This window comes from Microtus oregoni, unplaced genomic scaffold (assembly GCF_018167655.1).
Source record: "Microtus oregoni isolate MIOR12 unplaced genomic scaffold, Mior012 000028F_ref0000031, whole genome shotgun sequence".
In the NCBI taxonomy this organism is placed as follows: domain Eukaryota; kingdom Metazoa; phylum Chordata; class Mammalia; order Rodentia; family Cricetidae; genus Microtus; species Microtus oregoni.
In genome coordinates, this window is record NW_024543087.1 from 18,718,680 (window position 1) to 18,743,290 (window position 24,611).

Here is a 24,611-nt window from a genome sequence, read left to right on the forward strand (position 1 = left end):
AAATTAAAAATATGTAACCCTTGAAGAAGAGATAGGCACAAAACTGAAGGCAGAATTTGGTTTAAATCTTTTGGGGAATAAGTGACGGGGTGCTCCTGGCTGGTTGGATGGCTATATTCTCTATAAATATTTTATGTATATGGATGTTTTACTGCACTATGTATATGAACTACCTGGTACCTATGGAGGTCAGAAGAGGGTGTCAGATTCCCTAGGATGAGAGTTATAGATGGTTTGTGAGCCACCATGTGGGTGATGGGAATTGAACCTGGGTCCACTAGAAGAGCAAGAATTCAGGCCCCATAGTTTCTACTCTCAGGCATTAGTTAATAGAAATGTTTTGATTTTCTGGTTTTTATTTTCCAAGGCAGGGTTTCTCTGTGTAGTCTTTACCATCCTGGAACATGCTCTGTAGACCAGTCTGCTCTCAGACTCAGAGATTCGCCTGCCTCCACCTCTTGAGTGCTAGATTAAAGGTGTGCACCACCACTGCCTGACTTTTTATTTTTAGGGTCACATTCATACAAATGGTTATTGCTACTGATGTTCTGAGAAGGAAGGATGTGGGATAACATTATGGAGTCAAGGCGGAGCCTCATCACTCTTCAGCTGTGCCTCTGTGTGTTGCTTTGCCGGTTCTTTCAGCAATAGATTCTTCCCCGCAGTGACCAGGGAAGTCTTAAAGTAACGAAGCATGGAAGGATTTAACTCAGCTGTCCAAAGCATGTCCAGGATTTGTGATTAGTCAATTTTACACTACATCATTAAAAACAATTTGTGAATATAAAATTAGGCAAATAAATTCTAGTGGCTGAAGAAACTGGACAAGGTGCCAGGAGATACTTTATCCCCGCGAGGCTGCTCTTTGCCTGCCCTGTAGTTTGTAAACAGCTAGTAAGTTTGAAACAGTACAGCTCTGTACAAGGACAGAGTCGCAGATGTCCAACCAAGGTTACTAAGGAAAGCGTACCAATTCTTTGCTTACCAGTCTACTAACAATAGACCTACGTCTCAGAGTTGTCAGTGTGCACTGTGCTCCCCCACATCTGGTCATGGGCTTGCTCCTATGGCCTCGGGATCTTATGTTGCCATGACAATGCTTCAGCTCCCTAATCACTTACCCTAGGAATGTGATACTGACCAATGAGAAGGTAACTCTTGTAATTTCTTTATTGCTTTAAGGCTCCTGAAGGAGAAGAGATTTTAGAATAGAAGACGACACTAGGAGAAGTTAGAAGGAGGACAGGAGAATTAGGAAAGAGGCATGAAAAAGTCCAGAGGGAGAGATTCCTTTTCCGCCTTCAGATCCCAAACCCCACACTCGCCATGTCTTTCTCTCAGAACCCTGAGAGGGAATTGAGGCTGGTACTCCAGAGCCCTCATTAACCCTGCATTTAGCCACTGTCAGTATCTCCTCAGTGCGGTGGGGTCTGGGTCAGCTACTGCCTCATCTGCCTACACAGAAGACTGTCTGCTGAGGATGTCATTAGGGGCTGAGTGTTGCCAGGTGGCGTGAGGAATGAACTCCCCTTTCATCCAGGAATGTGACCTGTTTCTAGAGGCATAATGACATGCTTTCCTTGTTGCATCTTTTTACAAAGGAGAAGAGAAGGGATAGTTTAGGCAGATATCTCCGCTGGTTTTCCACCAACTCTTCAGCCCACTGAATGCTCAGTGAATAGCCCGTGTGTGAGCCAATGGGCAGATGTGTGGAATATAGGGTCAGACATAAGCAGGCTATCTTCTTTATTGCACACGTGGGTTTCCAAAAGGTTGTTCGGTTATCTGCGGGAATAGAACAGATCTTTGGTTATCCTAAATAGATCCTGAGTAAAGCCTTGGCCAGTTCTCAGCTAGGCAGGGAGCTGTAGACAACCTCTGCAATGGACAGCGGAGATGTTATCTTCTGGCAGTCTTATTTTTATAACAGCCTCTTGAATCTCGGTTCCGCCCCCATTTCCTCTTACTTTATACATAGCACGTATTGCAAAGTGAAGGTGGTGCCAGAGGTGTTGGGATTCACACTTTCTGAGCGCCAGCTGCAGTGCGGGTGCCTGGGGCTGCCTCTGCACAGCTGCAGGAAGAATTACAGCCTATATCCGTACAAAATAACAAGTGCGTGGAAAGACAGAAGCTGTGTAGCAGCACACTGTTGGTCTCTCCATAGTTCGCAGCACTCAAACTCTGCTCCAAAGGGAAGAGGTTCCGTGTTTGAACGCAGCTGTTGCCCACACCCAGGACAGAGCACTGTACTTGGGCAGCAGCTTGCTGGCTTCCTGCACCAGCATCACAGACTCCTTCCTGGGTTGTGGGGAGTCGGGGATAATGGCTGCCCTGTTGTCTGTAAAGTCTTCTGTAGGACCCTAGAATCTTTCATCTCTTAGTTACATACATGCAGAACTGTGTCTGTCTAGTGGATTGGGGGTGGGGCGCATTTAGAAGCCGAGACATGTAAATCACATTTGTGACTTAGCAGCTTTGCTTTGGAAAGATCATTCAAACTTTTTGAACTTCCATTTTTCCTGCCCCATGAGATGGGAATGATGATGTAAAATGAATGAAACAGAAAGAGATAGGAACGGTATTCCCTTTCCCCATTGGCTTGTGGTGGATGCTGAATTGTATCAGTGATGCAAGCTAATACATGTCAGAGAGCCTTGATCAAGCTGGGTTACTCACAAAACCAAACCAAAAGTAACGAAGTTGGGAAAGGAACTGGGAGGAGTGGCGTGCAGGGGAAGCGGGGAGGCTGAGAGAGATGGTGGGATATGAGAGGGTGAGGATGGAGCAGTAATGAGAATACATTCTATACATGTATGAAATTGTCAAACAGCAAAATGAATCAATGAAAAGAAATACGTTGTTGTTTCCCATGTATTTACTGAATATTGATTGGAAGGTTGCATTGGGAGTGTGGATGCCTGTGGACGAGCAGAAATATGGCAGACCTGGTGAGGTAGCTGACATTGGCTGCTCTAACCTGAGACTCCTGACCAGCACTGAACAGGTTATGACTGAAGAATACAGCTCTTGCAAGGGTGGGTGTATGGGAATAAGCATGATCTTGAGAAAACCATCCTGGAGAATCTGGAGATTCAGTGGAAGTTTAAGCTACTGGTTTGTGTTTCAGGGAACTGATGGATCTTTAGGTGGAAGCCCCCAAAAGCTGCAGAGATTAGAGCTGATTGTTTGCTTTCTGGCAGTGCTGGGAATTAAGCTAAGGACATTGCTAAGTATTTGACCTACTACTGAGCCACACCCCTCTCGCCTGAACTTTTTAGAGGAACTGGTTCGTTGGATGTAATTTAGGGAAATATTAGAACTGGTTACACTAGGAATTAGACATCTCAGAAGGTGACTGGGATACAGTGAGCCAGGAAGTCATGGATTTGGTTTTAGTAAGTTTTAATTGCTGAAGAGAAAATACCCAAAGCTCAAGCAGAAAAGGGTGAGATTTGTTGGTGTGTGACTGCCGAGATTTCAGGAGCCTGGCTCCTGAAGTCATGCAGACTGAGTTCAGACTCTAATGCATTTTTAAAAATCACTAACAACTCTATGGTCTTGAACAAGCTTTCCTTGCCTCATTGAGATTTTTGTATGGGCATCGACAAAAATATGGACAGTGGGGCCTGTTTCCTGGGGTTGTATAATTAAGCCCCATGTGTGACGTGAGTATACAGTGTCTGGAGCATGGGAAAAGCGGTCACTGTCCATGACATTTATTACTTCACTCTCTGCCTTTCTCCTGTGAGTCAGAGTCAATGCCTAGTATGCTGCTTACTGGTCCAACTGATGTTTTAAATCCTAGTATCTGACTAAAATAGACTGTGAGTGTATAGAAATAGTTCTCTGACTTTGGAGATGTCGCAGTATCTTCTTAGCTCACTGACCCTGGGGACAATGGGTACAAGTGGTGTGGTGATGAGACCACTTTACAAGCGATGGTATGACATTTCAACTCCCACCACGTGCAGAGCTCACTTAGAAGCCAGGTCTCCCAAGTATAAATCCTGGAAATTACATGTTAAGTGGGTCTCAGGTGTGACTGTTTCCTTGGAATTGAAAACATTCCCTCCTAGGAGAGGAAGGAGACTCAAGACTAAAGAAGCCAAAGCTCAGGTAGAATTGACTGCAATCTATACATGGAGCTCCAGGGATGCAGAGGAGGTCAAGGGATGCAGAGGAGGTCCAGGGATGCAGAGGAGGTCCAGGGATGCAGAGGAGGTCAAGGGATGCAGAGGAGCTCCAGGGATGCAGAGGAGGTCAAGGGATGCAGAGGAGGTCCAGGGATGCAGAGGAGGTCAAGGAATGCAGAGGAGCTCCAGGGATGCAGAGGAGGTCCAGGGATGCAGAGGAGCTCCAGGGATGCAGAGGAGGTCAAGGGGTGCAGAGGAGCTCCAGGGATGCAGAGGAGGTCAAGGGGTGCAGAGGAGTCCAGGGATGCAGAGGAGGTCATGAATACAGAGAATGATGGAGGAAGGTCATTGGCTAATAAAGGAACTGCCTTGGCCCAGTTGGTTAGAAGATAGGTGGGAGGAGTAGACAGAATAGAACGCTGGGAGGAAGAGGAAGTGAGCTCAGTCTCGACAGCTCTCCTCTCAGGAGCAGACGCCTGAGAGAGATGCCATGCCCCGCTCCCGGGATGAAGCTCCGACCCAGGATGGACATAGGCTAGAATCTTCCTGGTAAGCGCACCTTGGGGTGCCATACACAGATAATTAGAAATGGGCTAAATTAATATGTGAGAATTAGCCTAGAAGAGAATGGGCCAAGCAGTGTTTAAATGAATACAGTTTGTGTGTTGTTATTTCGGGCATAAGCTAGCCGTGCAGGCGGCTGGGGTGCCAGGGACGCAGCCCCGCCGCCCTTATTACTACAAGAGGAGGCTCGGGATGCAATTTTGGAGGCTTTTGGGTATGCAACTGTGCCTTTGATCACCCATACTCCTGTAAGTAACCCCTTACCTGGAAGTAATCCTGATAGACTCATTGGCTCACCAATCTAGATTTCCATGGAACAATTTCTTTGATCTGTCATTGGCATCCTATCTAGGATGGATGAATGTTTGTTTTATAGTCTCTTAAGGAAAATTCAAAAAGTTTTCAGGGATCCAAAAAGCTTTCTAAGTATCTGATCCTAATTGGTGTTTTTTGTTTAGAATACACTTACTTTGTATTGAATGAGCATTTGGACAACTCTCTTATTACCATAGAATATGACCATACCTGTAACAAGCAGCAAAGACTCAAGTTGTGCCCTCCTAATCTAGAGTGAGGCAAGAATAATTCATCCAGACTCTCAGGACCTCTAACATGCCCACCAGAGTAATTAAAGCAGGAAAACCAAGGATCAGAGGCAGAGGAGGCAGACAAGTCCTAGGAAGGCTTTAGAGTTGTATGGGTTCGTTTTAACTGTCAACTTGACACACCCTAGCATTACGTGGGAAGAGAGCCTCAGCTGAAGAATTAACTAGATAAGACTGGCGTGTGAGCTTGGCTGTGGGAGAGTTTCTTGATGGTTAAGTAACTTAGTCCAGTAACTTAGTACATTCCTTAGGCTGGGTCGTGACCTGTATACGAGAGAAGACTTACTCTTTGTTGTAACGATAACTCAACTGTCTTTCTTTGACTTTTCCACCACCCCAGCCACTCTACTTCTATATATTCAGTGTGATTATGTAAATGAGATCATACAGAATTTATGTGTGCCTAGACGATTTCCTCTAGCATAATTCTTCTAGATATCTGTGTCACTGCAATGGAAGAGTCACCGCTACTAAGGCTGTTTCTGTACACACTCATACACACATCCTGCTATTCTTTATTCCCTCACACGATGACAGACAATGGGGCTGTGCTGTATCCTGCCACTCTCATATCGTTTTTAGTTCTCAACACGCAGGTATGAGGACGCTGACAGCTTTAAGAAGTGGGTACCTATATGCAAAAGTAGTTCTCAAAAGACTGTCTCCTCTGTCACCTAGTCAGGAAGACAGCTCCTCTGTGATTGTTATAAACAGGCCATTCAAACTGCCCGGTTTCCTGAAAAGAGAGGGAAATGTTAGCCCCTTCTGCTTTCCTACTGGAATTAAATGTGCTTCAGATGAAAGCCCGAATCAAACAGTAAAAACAATCTAATTGCCAATCACTGTATTTTCAAGTGATCCATAATTAGAGTAAAATTTAAAGAGAATACAAGCATATTAGAATGTGTTTGCATGGATCCTTCATTTGTCTGTATCACACAGAAAGCCAGGCCCACCCGTTCTCCATGGTTTCAGAGAATCACATCAGCCTCTTCACATTGGACCCATTTCTCAATGCAAAACCACCTTCCCTAGGTGCAGTCAGAAGGCCCTTTCGTGGCCTCGCTGTCTGAGAACGTCCTGAAGATGTACTAGTCTGTGTTTAGTCTTTTTTTTTTAAATATCACATTTGCAAGAAGCATTCTTGACCCTGAACAGTGATGCTCACCGCCTGTGCCTTCACCTCTCATTTGTGTCCTGGTGAAGGCCATGCACCCTCAGCAACTGCCTTCACTCTGACTATCTGTAGGTTCCTCCTCTTATGGGATGAAATAATAAGGAAGAAGAGAGGAATAAAAGAAACGAAGAGAAAAGTAAGGGGAGGGAGAAGAGGTGGAGGTGGGGACAGAAGAAAGCAGTGAGGAGGCCTCACTTACCTGCCTTGGAGATCCAGCCTCCCTTTCCTTCATCTTTTCAAGTTTATTTTTGCTCTTTGACAATTTTGCCTCTGTATACAGTGTATTTAGGTCATCGTCACCCTCATTCTCGTCTCTGAAATCTGACTTCTTCCCAAGAGCTCTCTTTCCTACTTTCTTGTTTTCTTATCGGGTGTGACCAGCCAAGTTTAATTAGCGTTTCCTGCACGGTGAGGGTGGGGGTTCTTTCTGGGTGGAGCACAGCAATTTGTCAGCAGCTGCACCGCTGAGGAAGATGACGCCCTGTCCCCAGCACCTATTAACCACTACCAGTCCTCAGAGAGTGGTGGCCTCCACGCTGCCCTGCCCTATCTATGACGAAATGTTTTCAGACCCAGTCTTGTGCAGGTAACTGAAGAGCCGTGAGGTCATGGATGCAATGGCCATGCCTTATTCAGAAGATACCGCTCACAAGGTTCATTTGGGGTTTGTTTGCTAGTATTGATATTTGAGGCCTTGTCTTACTATTCATAGTCTGGCCTTGAACTCTTTCCTGGGCTCAAATGAGTCCCCTGCCTCTGCCTCTTGAATACTGGCACTACAGCCACACACCATTACTGCCAGACTGTTGGGACTGTTTCAAGAGCAAGAAGCTCTAAATATGCTAATGATACAAATATCTCTGCAAAGAAACATGATCCTGACTAGAAGTGGGGAGGGGAGACCTGTGTGTGGTCACACCTGTTGTGGTCGTGTGGTGAGCTCTCTGGACATCTCCATTGCCTGAGCAGAGGGAACTTCGGAAGAGCGGCTGTACTATGTCCCCCGAACCTGTGTTATAATCAAAGCTGACATAGTTTATAACACAGCCAGCAGGATGGTGAAGAGCCATTATCAAGATTTTTTTGGTGTTCTTTGTATAACTTGGAACATTCTTAAGATGTAATGCAAACTTTTTTTAAAAAAAGCAAAATATTGGTTTCTTGTTCACCTTTCTTGAGTATTTTCCAAAGTTATTAAGTATTTCAAAAATATAATTAATTTCTCTACTCTGTAATATCCTTCTGGGTTGTTTTCAGCTCTTCCCACTCATATATAATGTTGACATAAACTTTTTTTTTAACCTAACGTTATTTTCAGGTTCAGGCTTTTTCCTTTGATAAATGTCTTATAATTACTGGTTTAGAAAAGGTGACCTTTTATTATAATTACTGATTCATAGGGTGTGACCCTTGATGTATTCTGCCAAATTGGTTTCCATAATCCACAAAGATTTATGTGATGCTTCAAATTTTGCCAGTAGTCTTAGTTATTTTTCAACTTATAATTTATTGAGCAAACTTTTAAGTTGGAAATCAAACAGCTATTAATGCCTTCTGGTCCTAGAGTGCAGTGTCTTTAAAGGCACGCCCCATGCAGGAAGACACGATTCCTACCTCTCTGCTCATGTGGCAGCTCAGCCTGATGTCGGAGAAACAGACATTTAGAAGCAAACTGCCGTGTGATGTGATTGACAGGCGCATAGAGTGCCATGGGAACTCAGCACACTGAGGGCATAATTGTGGTGGTGAACCAGACGGGTCAGATAATATACTTTTCATCGGACGGTCCTTTCCCGCCTTCCAAGGGTAGTTTTAACTCGGGCAGACCTGCAGGGGAAGAGCTGCTCTTCTTTCCTGTTAGAGTTCAAGTATGAACTGTACCTGATGAGGACAAAGAAATGAGATTCACCGTGGCAGTTAGTGTTAGCTATCAGTTTGGTGTTCTCTAGAATCCCCTGGGGGATTATCTTTCTCATATTAATTGAGGCGAGAAGACTCCTCCACTATTGGTAGTGTTATTCCCCAGGCGGGATCCTGAACATGTACATAGAGAAAGGGAGTCCAGCAGAATTCGTTCATCTCTCTCTGTGTGGCCTGAGTCGGGTGCAACACGAGCCGCTTTGACTTCCCCGCCATGATGCATACTGTGGCTTTGAACTGTGAACCAGGATGAACATTTACCCCTTAAGTCGCTTTTGTCGGAATATTTTAACACGGCAACAGGAAAAGAATCTCAGACATGTCCCCTAGTGTATTGTCGCGGTCTGGCACCATTTATGCATTCCTTTCACAGATCCAAAAATAAGGTTCCTTCCAGGGACACATGCATGCATCCTGAATCTGTAAGCAGGCCCGATTTCCCAACACCTCCGCCTCTTGCGCTGCATAGGCAGAAGATGGAGACCAGGATGCTGCAAGCATTGCCTCTGACCTGGAAATGCAAATCCGCAGCTGCCACAGATAGCAGTCTGTACTCTGTGTTTTTCCTTTCCTTTCCCAGTGTGTGTGTGTGTGTGTGTGTGTGTGTGAGTGTGTGTGTGTGAGTGTGTGTGTGTGAGTGTGTGTGTGAGAGTGTGTGTGTGTGAGTGTGTGAGTGTGTGTGAGTGTGTGTGTGAGTGTGTGTGTGTGTGAGTGTGTGTGTGTGAGTGTGTGTGAGTGTGTGTGTGAGAGTGTGTGTGTGTGAGTGCGTGTGTGAGTGCGTGTGTGAGTGTGTGTTTGAGTGCGTGTGTGAGTGTGTGTGTGAGTGTGTGTGTGTGAGTGTGTGTGTGAGTGTGTATGTGTGTATGAGTGTGTATGTGTGTTGTGAGTGTGTGTGTGAGTGTGTGTGTGTGAGTGTGTATGTGAGTGTGTGTGTGTGAGTGTGTGTGTGTGAGTGTGTGTGTGAGTGTGTGTGTGAGTGTGTGTGTGTGAGTGTGTGTGTGAGAGTGTGTGTGTGTGAGTGTGTGTGAGTGTGTGTGTGTGTGAGTGTGTGTGTGAGAGTGTGTGTGTGTGAGTGTGTGTGAGTGTGTGTGTGAGTGTGTGTGTGTGTGAGTGTGTGTGTGTGAGTGTGTGTGTGTGTGTGTGTGTGCACATGTGCGTGTGTATACTAGTGCATGCAGGAGTCAACCTCAGGATGCCCTCTTCCACCTTGCTATTGGGACAGGGTTTCTCCTAGCCTGAAGATTATCATTGTCTATGCCAGCTGACCAGCAAGTCCAGAGATCCTCCCACCTCTTCCTCCCTCTGGAATTATAAGCTTGCTTCACCATGACTGGCTTTATTTTATTTTATTTTATTTTATTCTGGGGTAGAGCTCATGTTCTCCTGATTGCAAAGCAAGCACTTTACTAAGCTGCCTTCCCAATCTCCACTCCCATATATATTATGCATACACATGTATTTATGAAGTATATATTTCAGGAAGTCCTACCACAATATGCAGCTGCCAATATTTTATTATTTTGAACCTGTAAAAAAATTCTAATGGTTCAATATAAAACCCATGATTTAATTCTTCGCAAGACTATCTATATGACTATCTATCAATATATCTATATTGAATCAAAACTTTGTTTCACACCAAATGGTTTCTGCAATACTTGCCCCAGATACAAATAAAAGAAGAAAAACGTCATTAGCACCGGCTTCTGCTTGTTTGACACCTTCAGTCAGATCATCGGGAAAACAGAATTAGAAGGCAGTGTTTCCAGATCCGCAGTGGGAAAGGGTGACTACTTAGTCAGCAGCAGTGGAAGTTCTGCTCCCTACGGCATACAGACGTAGGAGCCATGTGGCTAGCAGACCCAGGACCCCACCAAGCAAGTTGTAATCCATTTTCCGGCCCATGCCAGGCTGCAGTGCTCTTCAGATCCTGGCCTGGAGCCTGACTGATCCCGATGTGTTATGCACCAAAAAATGCTTTTCCCTCCTTATCACTTTATCTTTGTCTGGTACTAGCAATGGTGAATAGCGGTGGAGCACGATGTGCCATTTCAGTACACGTACACACTGTTTAGCGACTACATGGTCATAGGCAGACCTATCATTCGCTACTCATCATTTCCTGAAATTATTAGTAGGTAAAGCTCTGCTCGCACCAGAGGAAGGGTAGGGGCATTGAATCAGCCTGAATCCGACAGTTATACAAATGTGGGCTGAGTGCTTAGGCAGAGGAAACTGGCAGTGGGCACCAGTCTTTGAGCCTAGAAAGCTGGCCACTCAAGGAAAGCATCAGCATTCTCTGCCATGGTTCATTCACAGGGTGAATTGGTACATGTGTGCACATTCATCCAGGTGTATATGGGTGTGTCTGGGTATTCATGCACAGGCTAGGGAGCACATCTGGAGGCCAGAGGTCAACACTGGGTGATGCACCAATACACCACAGTAGCCACAAATCTCTCTCTAACCTAAATTCTTTACCAGAAAATTTTGAGATGTAAGAGTTTACAGCAAAGTAGCAGGACATAAAATCAATAACCCAATAACAAATTTAATGAGAAAAACATTAGAGAAAAAAATCCCATTCACAGCAGCCTCATATAAACAAAAACTTAGGACTACACCTAGCCAAGGTGGTGCAAGGCCTCTTTATTTGTTACAAAGTCACATTTTAGTGTGTTTGCGTATGCTTGTGTGTGTATGTGTGTGTATGTGTATGTTGGGGGGTGCACATGCACCATGGTGCCATATCTGGAAGTCAAAGGACAGTTGTCAAGAACTGGTTCTCTCCTTTTACCATGGGTGTTCTGGGATCAAACTGAGGTCATCTGGCTTGATGGCAAGTGCCTTTACCCACTGAGCCATCTCACTGGCCTTTAGATGAAGACGTTAAACACTCAAGGAAACAAAAACTGAAGGAGACATTAGAAGACAGGACAACCTCCATGGACTGGCAACTTTAACATAGTGGAAAAATGCAATATTATCATAAGTGATCTAAAGATGAAACAAAAGCCTCACCGTAACTCCAATGGCATTACTAACTGAATTAGAAAAAAACAAATAAACTCTAAAATTTATAAGGAAATGCATAGTTATAACCTGAGTAGCTAAATCATTCTAAGGAGAAAGAACAATGCTGGAGGTGGCAAAACATTTGTCCTAAAATTAACCACAAAGCCACAGTAACAGACACGGTGTGGATGACAGAGACACAGCAACAGACATGGTGTGGACAGAGACACAGCAACAGACATGGTGTGGACGACAGAGACACAGCAACAGACACGGTGTGGACGACAGAGACACAGCAACAGACACGGTGTGGAAAACAGAGCCACAGTAACAGACACGGTGTGGATGACAGAGACACAGCAACAGACATGGTGTGGACGACATGGATATTCACATGCAGAAGAATGAAGCTATATCCCCATCTTTCACCCAGTAGAAAAATCATTTTATGGTGCACGCCTTTAATCCCAGCACTTGGGAGGCAGAGGTAGGCGGATCTCTGTGAGTTCGAGTCCAGCCTGGTCTACAGAGCTAGTTCCAGGACAGGCTCAAAGCCACAGAGAAATCCTGTCTCAAAAAACCAAAATAAATAAATAAATAAATAAAAAATAAAAAAAACAAAAGTGGTTCAAAGACATTTTTTAAAAGTCTGAAAGTGCTAAAGGAAGACACAGAGGAGGCTCTTTTAGATACAGACACAGGAAGTGCTAAAGGAAGACACAGAGGAGGCTCTTCTAGATACAGACACAGGAAAAGACTCTCAGAAAAGGGCTCTAGTGTCTCAGGAAATAATCACAGTAATTGGCAAATGGAATTGCATCAAAATTAAAAAGCTTCTGTATAGCAAAGGAAACAATTTACAGAGTTGAGAGACGGCCTGAAGAACAGTAGAGAATCTCTGTCTACTATAAACATTTGACAGGGGACTAACATCTAAAAACAGTAAAGAACTCACTGCACCCCACCCCATATCAAGTCATTCAGTCAACACATGGGCAAGTGAACTGAGCAGATAATCATGAAAAGAAGAAACATCAGTGGCCAATAAACATGTGGGAAAAACATGGCTAGTCATCAGGGCAATGCGAACTGGAACTACACTGAGATTCCATCTCACTCCAATCAGGATGACATCATCAGAAACAACAAAGACAACAAACGCTGGTGGGAATGTAGGGGAGAGGCACATTTACACACTGCTAGTGCATATGTGAGCCAGCTGCAGGCCCTGTGAGAATCAATATGGAGCTTCTTTGAAAGCCTAAAGCCAAGCAAATCCACCCTGTGGTTCATATCTAGCACTCCTGGGTATTTACTGGAAAGACTCTTAAGTCAATATGCCACAAGAAATCTGCACATGTTTGGTGTAGGAGGTTCTTCTGTCTATGTGCTGCTTTCATTGGTTAATAAAGGAACTGTTTGGGACCTAGAGCAGAGATGTAGGGGAATAGAGCTAGGCAGGGAAAACTAAACAGAATGCTGGGAAGAAGGGGTGGAGAGAGACACTAGGGAGCTGCCACCAGAGTGAGACATGCAGAATCTTTGCCAGTAAGCCACTGTCATGTGGCAATATACAGATTAATAGATATAATAGATATGGGTTAAATTAAAATGTAAGAGTTAGTCAGTAAGAAGCTAAAGCTATTGGGCCAAGCAGTGATTTAATTAATACAGTTTCTGTGTGGTTATTTTGGGAGTCTGGGCAGCTGGGAACAAACAAGCAGCCTTCCTACTAATGGTGAGTCAGCCCAGTGCTGTAGAGTGCACTGTGGGAGGAGCCTTGAGCCACCTCCCTTCCCTGGAGTAAGAAGTCTGTGAAGCCAGCAGGACTTGGGGCTCCTCTTCTCAGCCATCCCCTCACTGCACTGTAGTCTGGCAGCACCCCCTCCCAAATTCACACTGATACTTGAAACACACATGGTAGTGTTAGGAGGAGGGAGGGACGTAGGGAACGAAGAAGGAAATGAATTACCATTTAGGAATTAGGAACCACTTAGGGGGTGACCAAGTAATGGAAGCCGCACGATCCTAAATAGCTAATGTTCCTAGGAAGAGCTGCAGAGGGAATTGCTCGTTTTGACCTTGTGTCTCCACCATGTGAGGACAAAAGTCCTCCCCTCTTGAGGATCCAGGAGCGTGGCACCATCTTAACATCAGAGAAGCAGTCCTCCACAGCTACCAAACCTTCCCACACCTTCATCTTAGACTTTCTAACCTTTAGAACTGTGAGAAAATGAAGTTTCATTATTAATAATGGAGTATAACAATAATTGGACTGTACCCGAACTTTGGGTTGACCTCCTCCCCCTAGGACCCACAAGAAATAGAAACCCCTGGGATCATGGGGAGAAAGAGAAGCCAGCATGTATCATAAAAACACATTTCAGGGTGGAATGATTTTATCCACAATCACCTTCCTATTCAGCTGTCCTACAGGGCCTTAGAAATTTAGAGACTCAGTTAGTGGGCACTAAATAAAAGAATGTGGCTTGATATGGATTGAAGAGTCCTTAAAGCAGCTTTAAAGACTTTTGACTCCCCCCCTCTTTTGAGAAAGGAAGTTGTACATAAAAATGGATAGGAAATTAAGATGGAAGTTCTTTCCATTCATGAGCTGTGACTAACAGCAGTGATAGCCCTCCGCCAGGCACACCCCACTTCTCCTCCTTAAAAATGACAGCCATGTTCACATGAACAGCCTAAAGGATGCTGCCCTCCTTTTCCAAATCACAAACAACAGTAAGAACATCCCCTTAAATAGAAGTTTCGATTTTATGAATCTTGAGGGTTCCAATGCATCATTGTAGAAATAGCAACACGTTCTCCGAGTCTAAGCCTACATCACCACAGTGTCACAGTGTGGAAGACCCTGCCTGCCCATTTCCTCCTGGCTGCACATGGGTTTATGGCCTGAATGGTTTATTTTCTTTGACCTATAATTTAGAAAACAATTAAAATTGGCTTCGGGTATAAATAGGGTTGAGACGACTCCGAGAAGAATCTGTGTTCCCTCGTGCCAGTGAGGGCTGGCCTCTGGGTGTGTCTGTGTTCAGTAAGTGTGCTCTTCAGATCATCTGTGCCATTGCTAGTATTTTGTTTTAAATTTTTATTTTGCGTGTGAGCATTTTGCTGTGTGTATATCTGTGCACAGTGTGAATGCAGTGCTTATGGAGACCAGAAGAGGGCGTTAGATCCTCTAGAAATAGAATTACAATGAGATGCCTTGTGGGTACCAGGAATCAAATCTACATCCTCTGGAAGAGGAACCATGCTCTTAACCACTGAACCATCCCTCCAGTCCTATTACTAAAGCTTTAAATTTGCCACTCAAATTTAAATCCTGTATTAAGAAGACATATCCCACGGGCTGGAGAGATGGCTCAGTGGTTAAGAGCACTGTCTGCTCTTCCAGAGGTCCTGAGTTCAATTCCCACCAACCACATGGTGGCTCTAAACCATCTGTAATGAGATCTGGCGCCCTCCTCTGGCGTGTGGGTATACATGGAGGCAGAAAGTTGTATATATAATAAGAAGACATATCCAGTAAGTGGTTTATAATGTTTCATATACTTCTAATTCGCAGTGGCATGCCTGTTGAGGATTTTTATTTTTCCTTGAGGTTTGAAGTGATATCATTGTTTAGTAAGTCCTTATCCCTAATAATGAGTTTTTTAAAGGACTTTTATTTATTTATGTGTGATGGTGTGTGCACATATATGTACAAATATTCACACCTGCATGCTCATGAAGGCCAGATGCCCTCCTCTATGGTCTCTCAACTATCCCCTTGAAGCACGATCTCTCCCTAAACTTGGGACTCATTTTCTTGGCCAGACAGACTGGAAACCACCAAGTTACAGGGTCTCTAACCTGGGGCTGGGGCAGCCACCTTGTTGTTACTTGGATACTGAAATCCAAATTCTGGTCTTCATGATTGTTAAGCAACTGCTGAGCAATCCAGCAACTATTTTTTAAAACTCAAAATCTGGCTTATATTAATATGACCACCTCAGATTTCATTTGGTTATGATCCTCCTGGTGTTTTCCTTTAGTCCTTTTTAATTTTTTCAGATTTGTTTTTGGAGTGTCTCTAGCAGTACCTGGCTGGATCTTACTCTAGTTGGGTCTAATCTGTCTACTGTGACGGTGGTTAGAGTAGTGGATGGAATTGCAGTCACAAATAGGATGACCCTATGAGGAATATTAGCTTCAATAGGGCACCACGCCAGCAACTGCATTCAAGAGTTGACTTGACAGAATAGAAAAGATGCAATATTGGGGGGAAAGACTCCAAGGTCAAATGTCCCATGGGGGAGCTTCATGCTACTGAACTGCACATCTGTTTGTGCAGAGCTCTTCTGTCTTTACCCCAGCCTTGTTCATAGACCGCTGCGTGTGATACTAGGACCAACAGAGGACACCTTATTCATTCCTAATGATTCCTGATGCTTGTCATCCCCAGACGAGTCAAGATGGCAGTGCTAAATGTGTAATGTTCTTTGTCTGTGACTCTACACCTGATGTGCAGGGATGCCTTACAGTACATAAACCACTTTCAGGGTGTATAAAAAGCTGGGTATGAGTCTTTTGCTGATATGTGTGTAAAGGGCTTCGTACACTGTACATATGCTGACATGCATGTGGAGGGCTCCTATACTGTGCCTGAAGAATAGCCTGTGTGATACATTTTTTTAACTTAGATTTCATTATAATATAAAATTTCATGTGTTTACCACTTACTGGCCTCTTTGTGAATGTCCCCCCCCAAAAGCCCAATATATCTAGAGAAGATAAAAGATATATTTTAAATAGTGTCAAAACCGCATGCTTACATAGATGCCTGTATAATCGTATACTTTTACCATTATTGTTCAAACCGAGGAGAAGCATCAACACAGAGCAGCTATGCTATGCTGTTTGGACTTTAGATCTCCAGCATATGTGCTATATAATCTCCGTTTTCATCATAAGTAGCCTTGGGTGGGTTATTACCATGATGAAACACCAACACATCCACACTGTGTATAAACACATGGATGAAGGCAAGAATGTACCTCACGTGCTTTCTGCTGCGTTCAAGGTCTCCGAAAGAGAACTTGGAACACAATCAACCCACACTCAAGCATTGCTGTTGCCCAGTGTTGGATGCTGGGGGTGAGATACTGTGTTTTAGCCTCTGCTCTCCTCCCTCCTGAATGCCAGGATTACAGCTTCGTTTCTATAAAGTATATTTTCTTGCAGACAGTCTCTATGAGTGCCGTGTAATATTTCCTACCTCTCTTGGCAGATCAGCCATGCAGAAGCTAGGAACGGAAGTGTTTGAGGAGGTCTACAGTTACCTCAGGAGAGCAAGGCATCAGAAGGCCTGTGAAGCAGAGATCCGGGAGCACCTGGAGACGGTGGTTCCTCGAGCCAGCGACTGCTTTGAAGTCGACCAGCTCCTCTACTTTGAGGACCAGCTGCTGACCACAGAAGGAAGAGAGCCCACTCTCCAGAGCCGCCACTGTGAAGCTGCCACCAAAGAAGCACATAACTTTCTGTGACAATCGATGGGGTTTACACTCTGAACTACACTGTGGGAAACCAGTGCGCAACTGGAGCCGCCATCTTTACCTTCGACCCTGGTCAGAAGTTTGGTTTTATCCCATGCTTTTTCGGTCACAGTCCAGCTGGCCTTGGTGAGCTACCCGTAGATCAGCTCCACTGTCTCAGTGGGTGGATGCACGCCTCATGGTCCCGACTTCTTTGCTCATGTTCTCCCTCCTTCTGCTCCTCATTGGGACCTTGGGAGCTCAGTCCAGTGCTCCTGTGTGGGTCTCTGTCTCTATCTCTATCCATCACCAGATGAAGATTCTATGATGATATGCAAGATATTCGCCAGTATTGCTCTAGGATAGGGTCATTTCAGGTTCCCAATCCTCAGCTGCCCAAGCTGCCCTGAAATAATCTTAAACATGAGCACCCACCCAATAGCCTTGTGTTGAGTCCAACCTTGAGAAGGACTTAAAATTAATAATAGAAGGGTGCATGAGTCTTAGGCCTATAATGTGATGCATAAAACACAGATGCATAATCTGGTAGGGAAAATGCAGTTGTGTGTTGCTCTGCTGTGGGCATATGGACTGAAAACTGTATTATTGTGGTGTAGAAGTTCCTTCTGTTTGTGTGTTGTTTTCATTGAATAATGAATAAAGAAACTGCCTTGGCTGTTAAAAAAAAAGAAGTTTGGTTATCTGACTGCTGGTGCTTGGAGCCCCAGGTCAAGGTCATAGATGATGTCTGGGGTCCTGGAAGGCTTTCCTTCATGCCTGCAATCTTCACTCAGGGTTTCTAGGGGGGTGGAAACTCTCTGACAACACAGATGCTCTGTGCTGTGTCCATCCAGGACATGCTCAGTGCACCACCACCATAATCTCCAGGAAGTATGGCCAATGTGCTTGTGATGGACACAAGACACCAGCCTGGACATTGGCCTGCTCATCTTCAGTGATTATTTTGATCAACACTTTTTTTCCTTTCTATGACTAATGTACATGTAGTATGTAAATAATGGGCTTGGATCGAAAAATCCCCAAAGTGATTCCCTTCTGTGATTTATTCCCAAAACTCATTCATGGAGCAATGAAGCCTTTTATTCATGATAAATACAGATCTCATCATTATAAGACAAATCACCTATTTTATCTTTTTTCTATTTACTTGTATTTTTTATGTGAGTGCTCTATCTGCATGTATGCCTGCAGGCCAGAAGAGGGCATCAGATCCCAATGTAGATGGTTGTGAGCCATGATGAGGTTGTAGGGAATTGAACTCAGGACCTATGGAAGAGCAGCCGGTGCACTTAACTGCTGAGCCATCTCTCCAGCTCTTATCTTTTTCTTGTAACAATATATTGCCAAATGTAACACATTTTGTAAAGGTGATGTTTGCTTTGTTTTGTTTGCTCTTTGTTGCTACTAAAAACATTTAAAAATTTACACGTGGATGAGGTATGAGTTGATGTTTTAAGGATTTTATATATATATTTGAGTCTCCATGTATGTGTGTGTACCATGTGTGTCTTAGTTAAGATTACCATTGCTGTGATGGAGCACCATGACCAAGAACAGGCTGGGGAGGAAAGGGCTCATTTGACTTAGACTTCTACGTGGTAGTCCATCACTGAGGGAAGCCAGGACAGGAACGCAAACAGGGCAGGAACCTGGAAGCAGGAGCTGATGTAGAGGCCATGGAGGAGTTCTGCTTCCTGATTTGCTCATCTCATGAAGGAGCCTGCTTTCTTATAGACCTCAGGACCACAGCCCAGGGATGGAATCACCCACAATGGGCTGGGTGCCTTCCCCATCAATCTCTAATTATGAAAATACTCTGCAGGCTTGTCTACAGCCTGATCTCATGGATTCGTTTTCTCAACCGAGGCTTCCTTCTCTGACGACTCTAGCTTGTGTCAAGCTAACATTAAGCCAGGGCCAGAGAAATTCTTGGAGCCTGGAACTAGAGTTATAGATGGTTGTGAGCCTCCATGTGGGTGCTGAGAACTGAACCTGGGTCCTCTGTAAAAGCAGCAGGTGCTCTTAAGCACTGAGCTCTCCCTCTAGCCCCAAGATGTGTGTGTATGTGCGCGTGCACATGTGTGTGTATGCATGTGTGTGCTAATATTATATTTAATCACACAAGCTATCTCCTCAGGCATCAATTATTTTATTCATTTTTAAATAATATTTTTTAAAGTTTTTATTTATTTATTTATTTATTTATTTATTATGTATACAACATGCCAGAAGAGGGCACCAGATCTCATTCTAGATGACTGTGAGCCACCATGTGGTTGCTGGGAATTGAACTCAGGACCTCTGGAAGAGCAGTCAGTGCTCTTAACCTCTGAGCCAGCTCTCCAGCCCTTTAAATAATATTTTTATTTTTTTTAATTTCATGGATTTATACAAGAAATATACATGAAAAATACGATGTATTTTTATGTCAACTTGACACAAAGTAGGGTCATCTGGGAAAAGGGAATCTTAATCAAGAGCTGCCACCATGGGACTGGCCTGTAGGCAAATCTGTGGTGCATTTTCTTCCCTGGTGATTATTATGAGAAGGTCCAATGCCACCCTTGGGCGGGTGGTCCTGGAATGTATAATAAAACAAGCTGAGCAAGCCAGGAAGCAACACTCCCCCATGGCCCTCATCAGCCCCTACCACCAAGTTCCTGCGCTGTTTGAGTTCCTGCCCTGATGTCCCTGAGTGACAGACTATGCTGTGGAATAGAAAGCTGAAACAAACCCATTCCTCCCTCCACACATTGATTTTGGTTTTGCCCTAACTAAAACAACATCTGTCCTCCACTCCCTTCCTCTGCCCTCCCCTGTGCACCCCATCCTGTCACTCTACCAATTCACAGCCTCCTGTTGTTGTTGATAATTTCTACTCAGAGGAGAGGAGAGGACAGTTTGTGTCTTCACCTCAGGAAGAGTCCTCTGGATGCCCCCAGCCCTTTGATGACCCACCAGATGGCAAAGTGGTCTGAAGAGAAGGGGCTGCAAAAGAAGCCAAGTTAATGAATGTATCCAGTCTCCTTGATGATGGTTATAATATTAGAACAGGATAATGCTTGTGTGAATTACTAGGTCTGAGAGGAGTTGCAGTATGCCCTGAGAACAATGTCTTGTGTTTTAGAACAGGTTTCCAAGAAGACAGGTGCAGATAATATCCTACTCCCCAGAGGCTTGTGGTGAATGCCACACCAGCCTTAGAAGAAGGGAGAGCCAGAATAGCAGGCTTTGGGAGCACAGCCACTTAAAGACAATCACTGGGGTTTACCTTCCCTTTCGCTCACTGGTGTGGGAGTGAGCAGCAAAATTTGATCTGACTTGAAAAAGAGCATCTGTCACCTCTTTCTCCTTTAGTCTTAATTTGGGGCTACTTCAGTGTGGATAACTGATAATAATAACTAATCAAGGAAGATGACAGGAATAAAAGTCACAGAAATGGGAGCTGAAGGGATTTTGTGCCATGCTGCTCTCTCTTCCTCCCCTGGTTTTCCCTGTCTTCTCCCCCCCCCCCACTCTGCCTTCTAGGTATACAGAAGAAATGCCTCCAGCTATTTTGAGTGATGCAGAGATAAAGCTCACCAAGAAGTGGAATGAAAGTTAATTATTTAAAGGCTTCAAGCCTGGGGCTGGAAGAAATGTCCTAGGTCTTCTAAGAGTCCAGCCATTGCCCTGGGCTTAGCATAAAGGGGAGTGACACATTAAACTATAGCTCCTGAGTGAAGACATTGCAATCTTCCTGAAGATGAGATGTTTAACTAGGGTGTCAGAAGCAAGGAGGACCAGGAAGAGTAAAAGAGAAACGAAGAGAAGGAACAGGTGTCTGTGTGTGTGTGCTGGTGAAGCAGGGTTAGAGACACAGTAAAGAAGCAACATTTAACAATAGTTCTGCCTCCCAAAATCTGTCTGAGGAAGAAGCTGAACACCAGACGGTGTGGCTCCTAGGCCTTCTCCTGCCATTACTGTGATCTCGAGCAATTCATTTCCTCCGAATCTGTTTCTTGTCTACCGGTGACTAGCACTGAGAAGAGTGCAGCTAATAGAGGGAATCATGGGAAATTGTCGTCATGGTGTGGTCTTGGTGTAGAGGTACTTCAGATGGCTGTAGATGCTCGTTGTGTTGAAGGAAGACCCAGTGACTGGGGTTAGCCTACTTGAACTTCTGTCATTGGACCCTCATCCACAAGCATTCCTTCACTTCTGAGGTTCTACTGTTACCGTTGCAAACACATCCCCAAAGAGAATCATTTGCAGACATTTGAGTGATCCTTGAAGGCTGCTCTGCAGATACGGATGAGTGGCTGGCTCACGGGACCAGCTTTATTTTCCAAACAATCTCCACCCACTTCGCCTTGCTAAGCTGCCAGGATAGCCTCAAAACAATCATCACATGGTATCCTCAGGTTTTTCCCAATTTCAGAAAACTGTTCATAAATATGGCTCAACAAATAATTAGTATATTGGTAAATATTGACTAGGAATACAGTGGTCATTAGAATCTATGTAGGACCCCAACAAAACCTGTTGATGTTTAATCTTAGTGAGACAGTAAAAAGCAAGACTAGGGGGGCCCTTTAAGCGGTGATTGAGTGAAAAAAAAATCTGCCTGCCTGGATGGTGCACGCAGTTATTGGTCCGCGGATCATCTACCTGTCATAAAACATGGCTCCTCTGGCCGTGTGATGCCTGTGCCACCTGGTGATTTCTCAAAGAGTCTCCATCAGCAAGAAGGTTAGCACAAGCTGTAGCGCCTTAACCTTTGACCTTCCAATCTCTAGAACTAATGTGAGCAGTGTTTTGTTCTTTATAAATGGCCTGGCCTGTGGGCACTAATGCAGTTGTTATAGCAACAGGATACAGACTAAGACACGCAGAATGGACAACTGGACTCCACATTAGTCCGGGAGGCAGCACTTGAGCAGCTAGAAACATTTTTGTTCTTCAGAAATGAGATTTTCACTGCTCTAAGAGATGGAGCTGTCTGGTTCACCTCACCCCTCCCTATACTTCCTGACAGTGACCTTATAACCTTAAGGCTATTTCTCAAAGCCTTGACTCTCCATGGAGCCCAATTTGGCCGAGTTGGAAGTGTGCTGGTCCCGGATATGTTCTGTCACCCTGCTGTCATCTCTAGCCTGTCCATCTATCATATGACACATGAATGTGGGAATTGAAGCAGAGTCCCCTGTAGCAGCCCAGCCTCTATACAACAAAACACAGCCATTCATACAACCTACAAATCCAGGGCAAGAGACCACTGTGTTTTACTGCAAGCTGTTCGGGGCCTGTGCTTGATCATCATATGTCACCATGGCAACAAGCTAACTTTCTAGCTTCTTGTCCTTTCCCTGATACTCAAAGACCCAGACTTTATTTGGGACGGGGGCAATTATTTTTACAAAGTTTACAAATAGGGAGGGCTGTCTCACAAAGAAAAAATAGAGACATTCCTTTTCCAAGAAGCCCAGACAAAGCATGGACCCTGTCTTTGTGGCTTTCAGAATGTTTCAAGAAAGGATATAGAATCTACTGGAACCGTGTCTTCCAAGACAGGGTGCACTCTGTATCCCTGCCAAATGCACACTGGGTTTACATTTCTTCCTAGGTACTAAGTTTAGGCACACACTGGTGTGTGTATCAGGGAGACACTCTCACTCCGTGGTCCACAGTGCCCTGGAATTCTCCATGTCCATCTGACCTCCGACTTCCAGCTGTCCTCCTACCTCAAACTGCCAGGTCCTGGATCGTGGGTTTGAACCACTGCTTGTGGCTCTGCTATGTTTAAAGTTATAAACAAGGCTCCTTAGCAGTGACCGCGAGCATTGCTGAAGACAGTGCTGGAGTTTGGTGACTTACCTTGTAATCGAAGATCTACAAAGAAGCTTAGCTGTTCGAAGGAGCCCAAGCAAACAACAGAACTAAATAAAGTGTGTGTCTGAAAGCAGAGAATGCTGAAAGATTGAAGCTAAGTTGTAATTCACCCATTTATAAGAAATTCAAATGAATATATTTGAAAGGTAGAGGGGGACCAGGGTGGTCCATGCTGCAGCAGTCAGACCTGGAAACGTCAGTGTGAAGCCGTGTTCTGATTAATATAGATGTAGATGTTTACACATGGAATATTTACATATATAGAGGGGGGTGAGAGAGGTCAGGGTCACTGAACACACATAATTCCTTCGTCTTCCAACTGAGGGAGCCTAGAGCTTACAACACAGTTAAATTCTACCTAGACAGTCTTGGTGTCTGGCACAGTATTCTAGTGGGAACCAACCGGCCCTGGAGTAGGAGCTGTGCTCGGTGAAGTAAAGAAGAGCACAGGAGTCGGGGAGGAGGAGGGGCCAGCAGCCACAGGAGCAGAGGCTGGAGGTTAAGGAAGGGCAGAGTAAGTCCTGGAAGAGCCGAAACACTGTCTGACAAACGACAGCACCACCAATCCCGCCGTCACAGAAGCAGGTCCCACTTCGATCTAAAGAAGTTAGACCCCCTTTGTGGAAAGTCCTGAAACAGCCAGATCTACCTCCACCGTCACTGGATGCATAAAGACAAATCCAAACAGGTCATGGAGAAGGCAGCTCGAGATATGGCCCCTGAGGAAGTGTGCCACCTACCCAGACAGTTGCACTAAATTGCTGTTTTACATCTGCGAAACGTGGGAAGGTGCAAAGAGGCAGAATCTGTGTGCGTGTGCACACGTGTATCTGTGAGAGGAGAGAGAGGCTGAGACCCTAGCAAATCTGCTGTTTCACACTGGCGTGTTAGTAATGTGGAAACTGTAAAGCCCTTCAGAGCAGGGTTGCTTGCAGGGTGACTCACTGTAGGCTCCAAAGTCTTGACGGTTGTTATCTTAGTCCACTGTCACTGCTGCAACCGAAGGCCTTAGACTGGAAGAGCCAAAAACTGAGATTTCTTTCTTTGTTGTTGTTCGTTTGCTTGTTTGTTTTTGTTTTGTTTTTCCGAGACAGAGTTTCTCTGTAGCTTTGGAGCCCATTCTGGAACTAGTTCTTGTAGATCAGGCTGGCCTTGAACTCACAGAGATCCACCTGCCTCTGCCTCCTGAGTGCTGGGATTAAAGGTGTGTGCCACCACCGCCTGGCAAGATTAGGGCTGGCAAGTGCAAGATCAAGGGACAGGCATGTTTGTCTGGTGAGGTCCTCGTGTTGTGACACCTCACACATCAGAAGAGACCAGCGAACTCTCCGGAATTTTGTTTTTTAATAAGGTCAAAAATTCACTCATTCTTCCCACACCAACCCCAACCCCCATTCTCCAGTTCTCTCAAGACCAAACTGGAGGTGGCTCTCAACACTGCTCCTTCAGCTCTCTGCACGGCTTGGTAACTTGCTCTGGCCCGACATAGAAAACCTGAGACCCGCAGCTTTGTAGCCCTCCTAATTATGACTTAGTACTGCAGCCCCACCTTTAGTCACGCCCTGGTCTGCGGCCCAACCCCGAGGAAGCTTTCAGCTTCCCTAGGCTCTTCTCCACGGCAGGGCCTAAAAGCCCCAGCCTGATTCGCTGCCATCGTTCCCCTAGCAAAGCCCGCACTGGTGTCTCGTTCTGCTCATGAACCCTGCAGGCATTGGTGGTCAGGGGTAAGAATCTTCTGCCGAACCACGAGAGTGAACGAAAGCAAAGATCT

General features: G+C 44.9%; 1 protein-coding gene across 2 annotated transcripts in view; it reads left to right on the plus strand.

The window, feature by feature from the left end:
- The window catches only part of Nek11 (NIMA related kinase 11), a 215,468-nt gene extending 198,437 nt beyond the window's left edge, over positions 1–17,031 (plus strand). For both annotated transcript variants that reach the window (XM_041677504.1, XM_041677505.1), the window contains one exon: positions 16,705–17,031. In XM_041677504.1, coding sequence (XP_041533438.1) covers positions 16,705–16,960 — 256 coding nt within the window. In that variant the 3' untranslated portion in view covers positions 16,961–17,031. The remainder of the gene's footprint in view (positions 1–16,704) is intronic.
- The last annotated feature ends 7,580 nt before the right edge of the window (positions 17,032–24,611 follow it).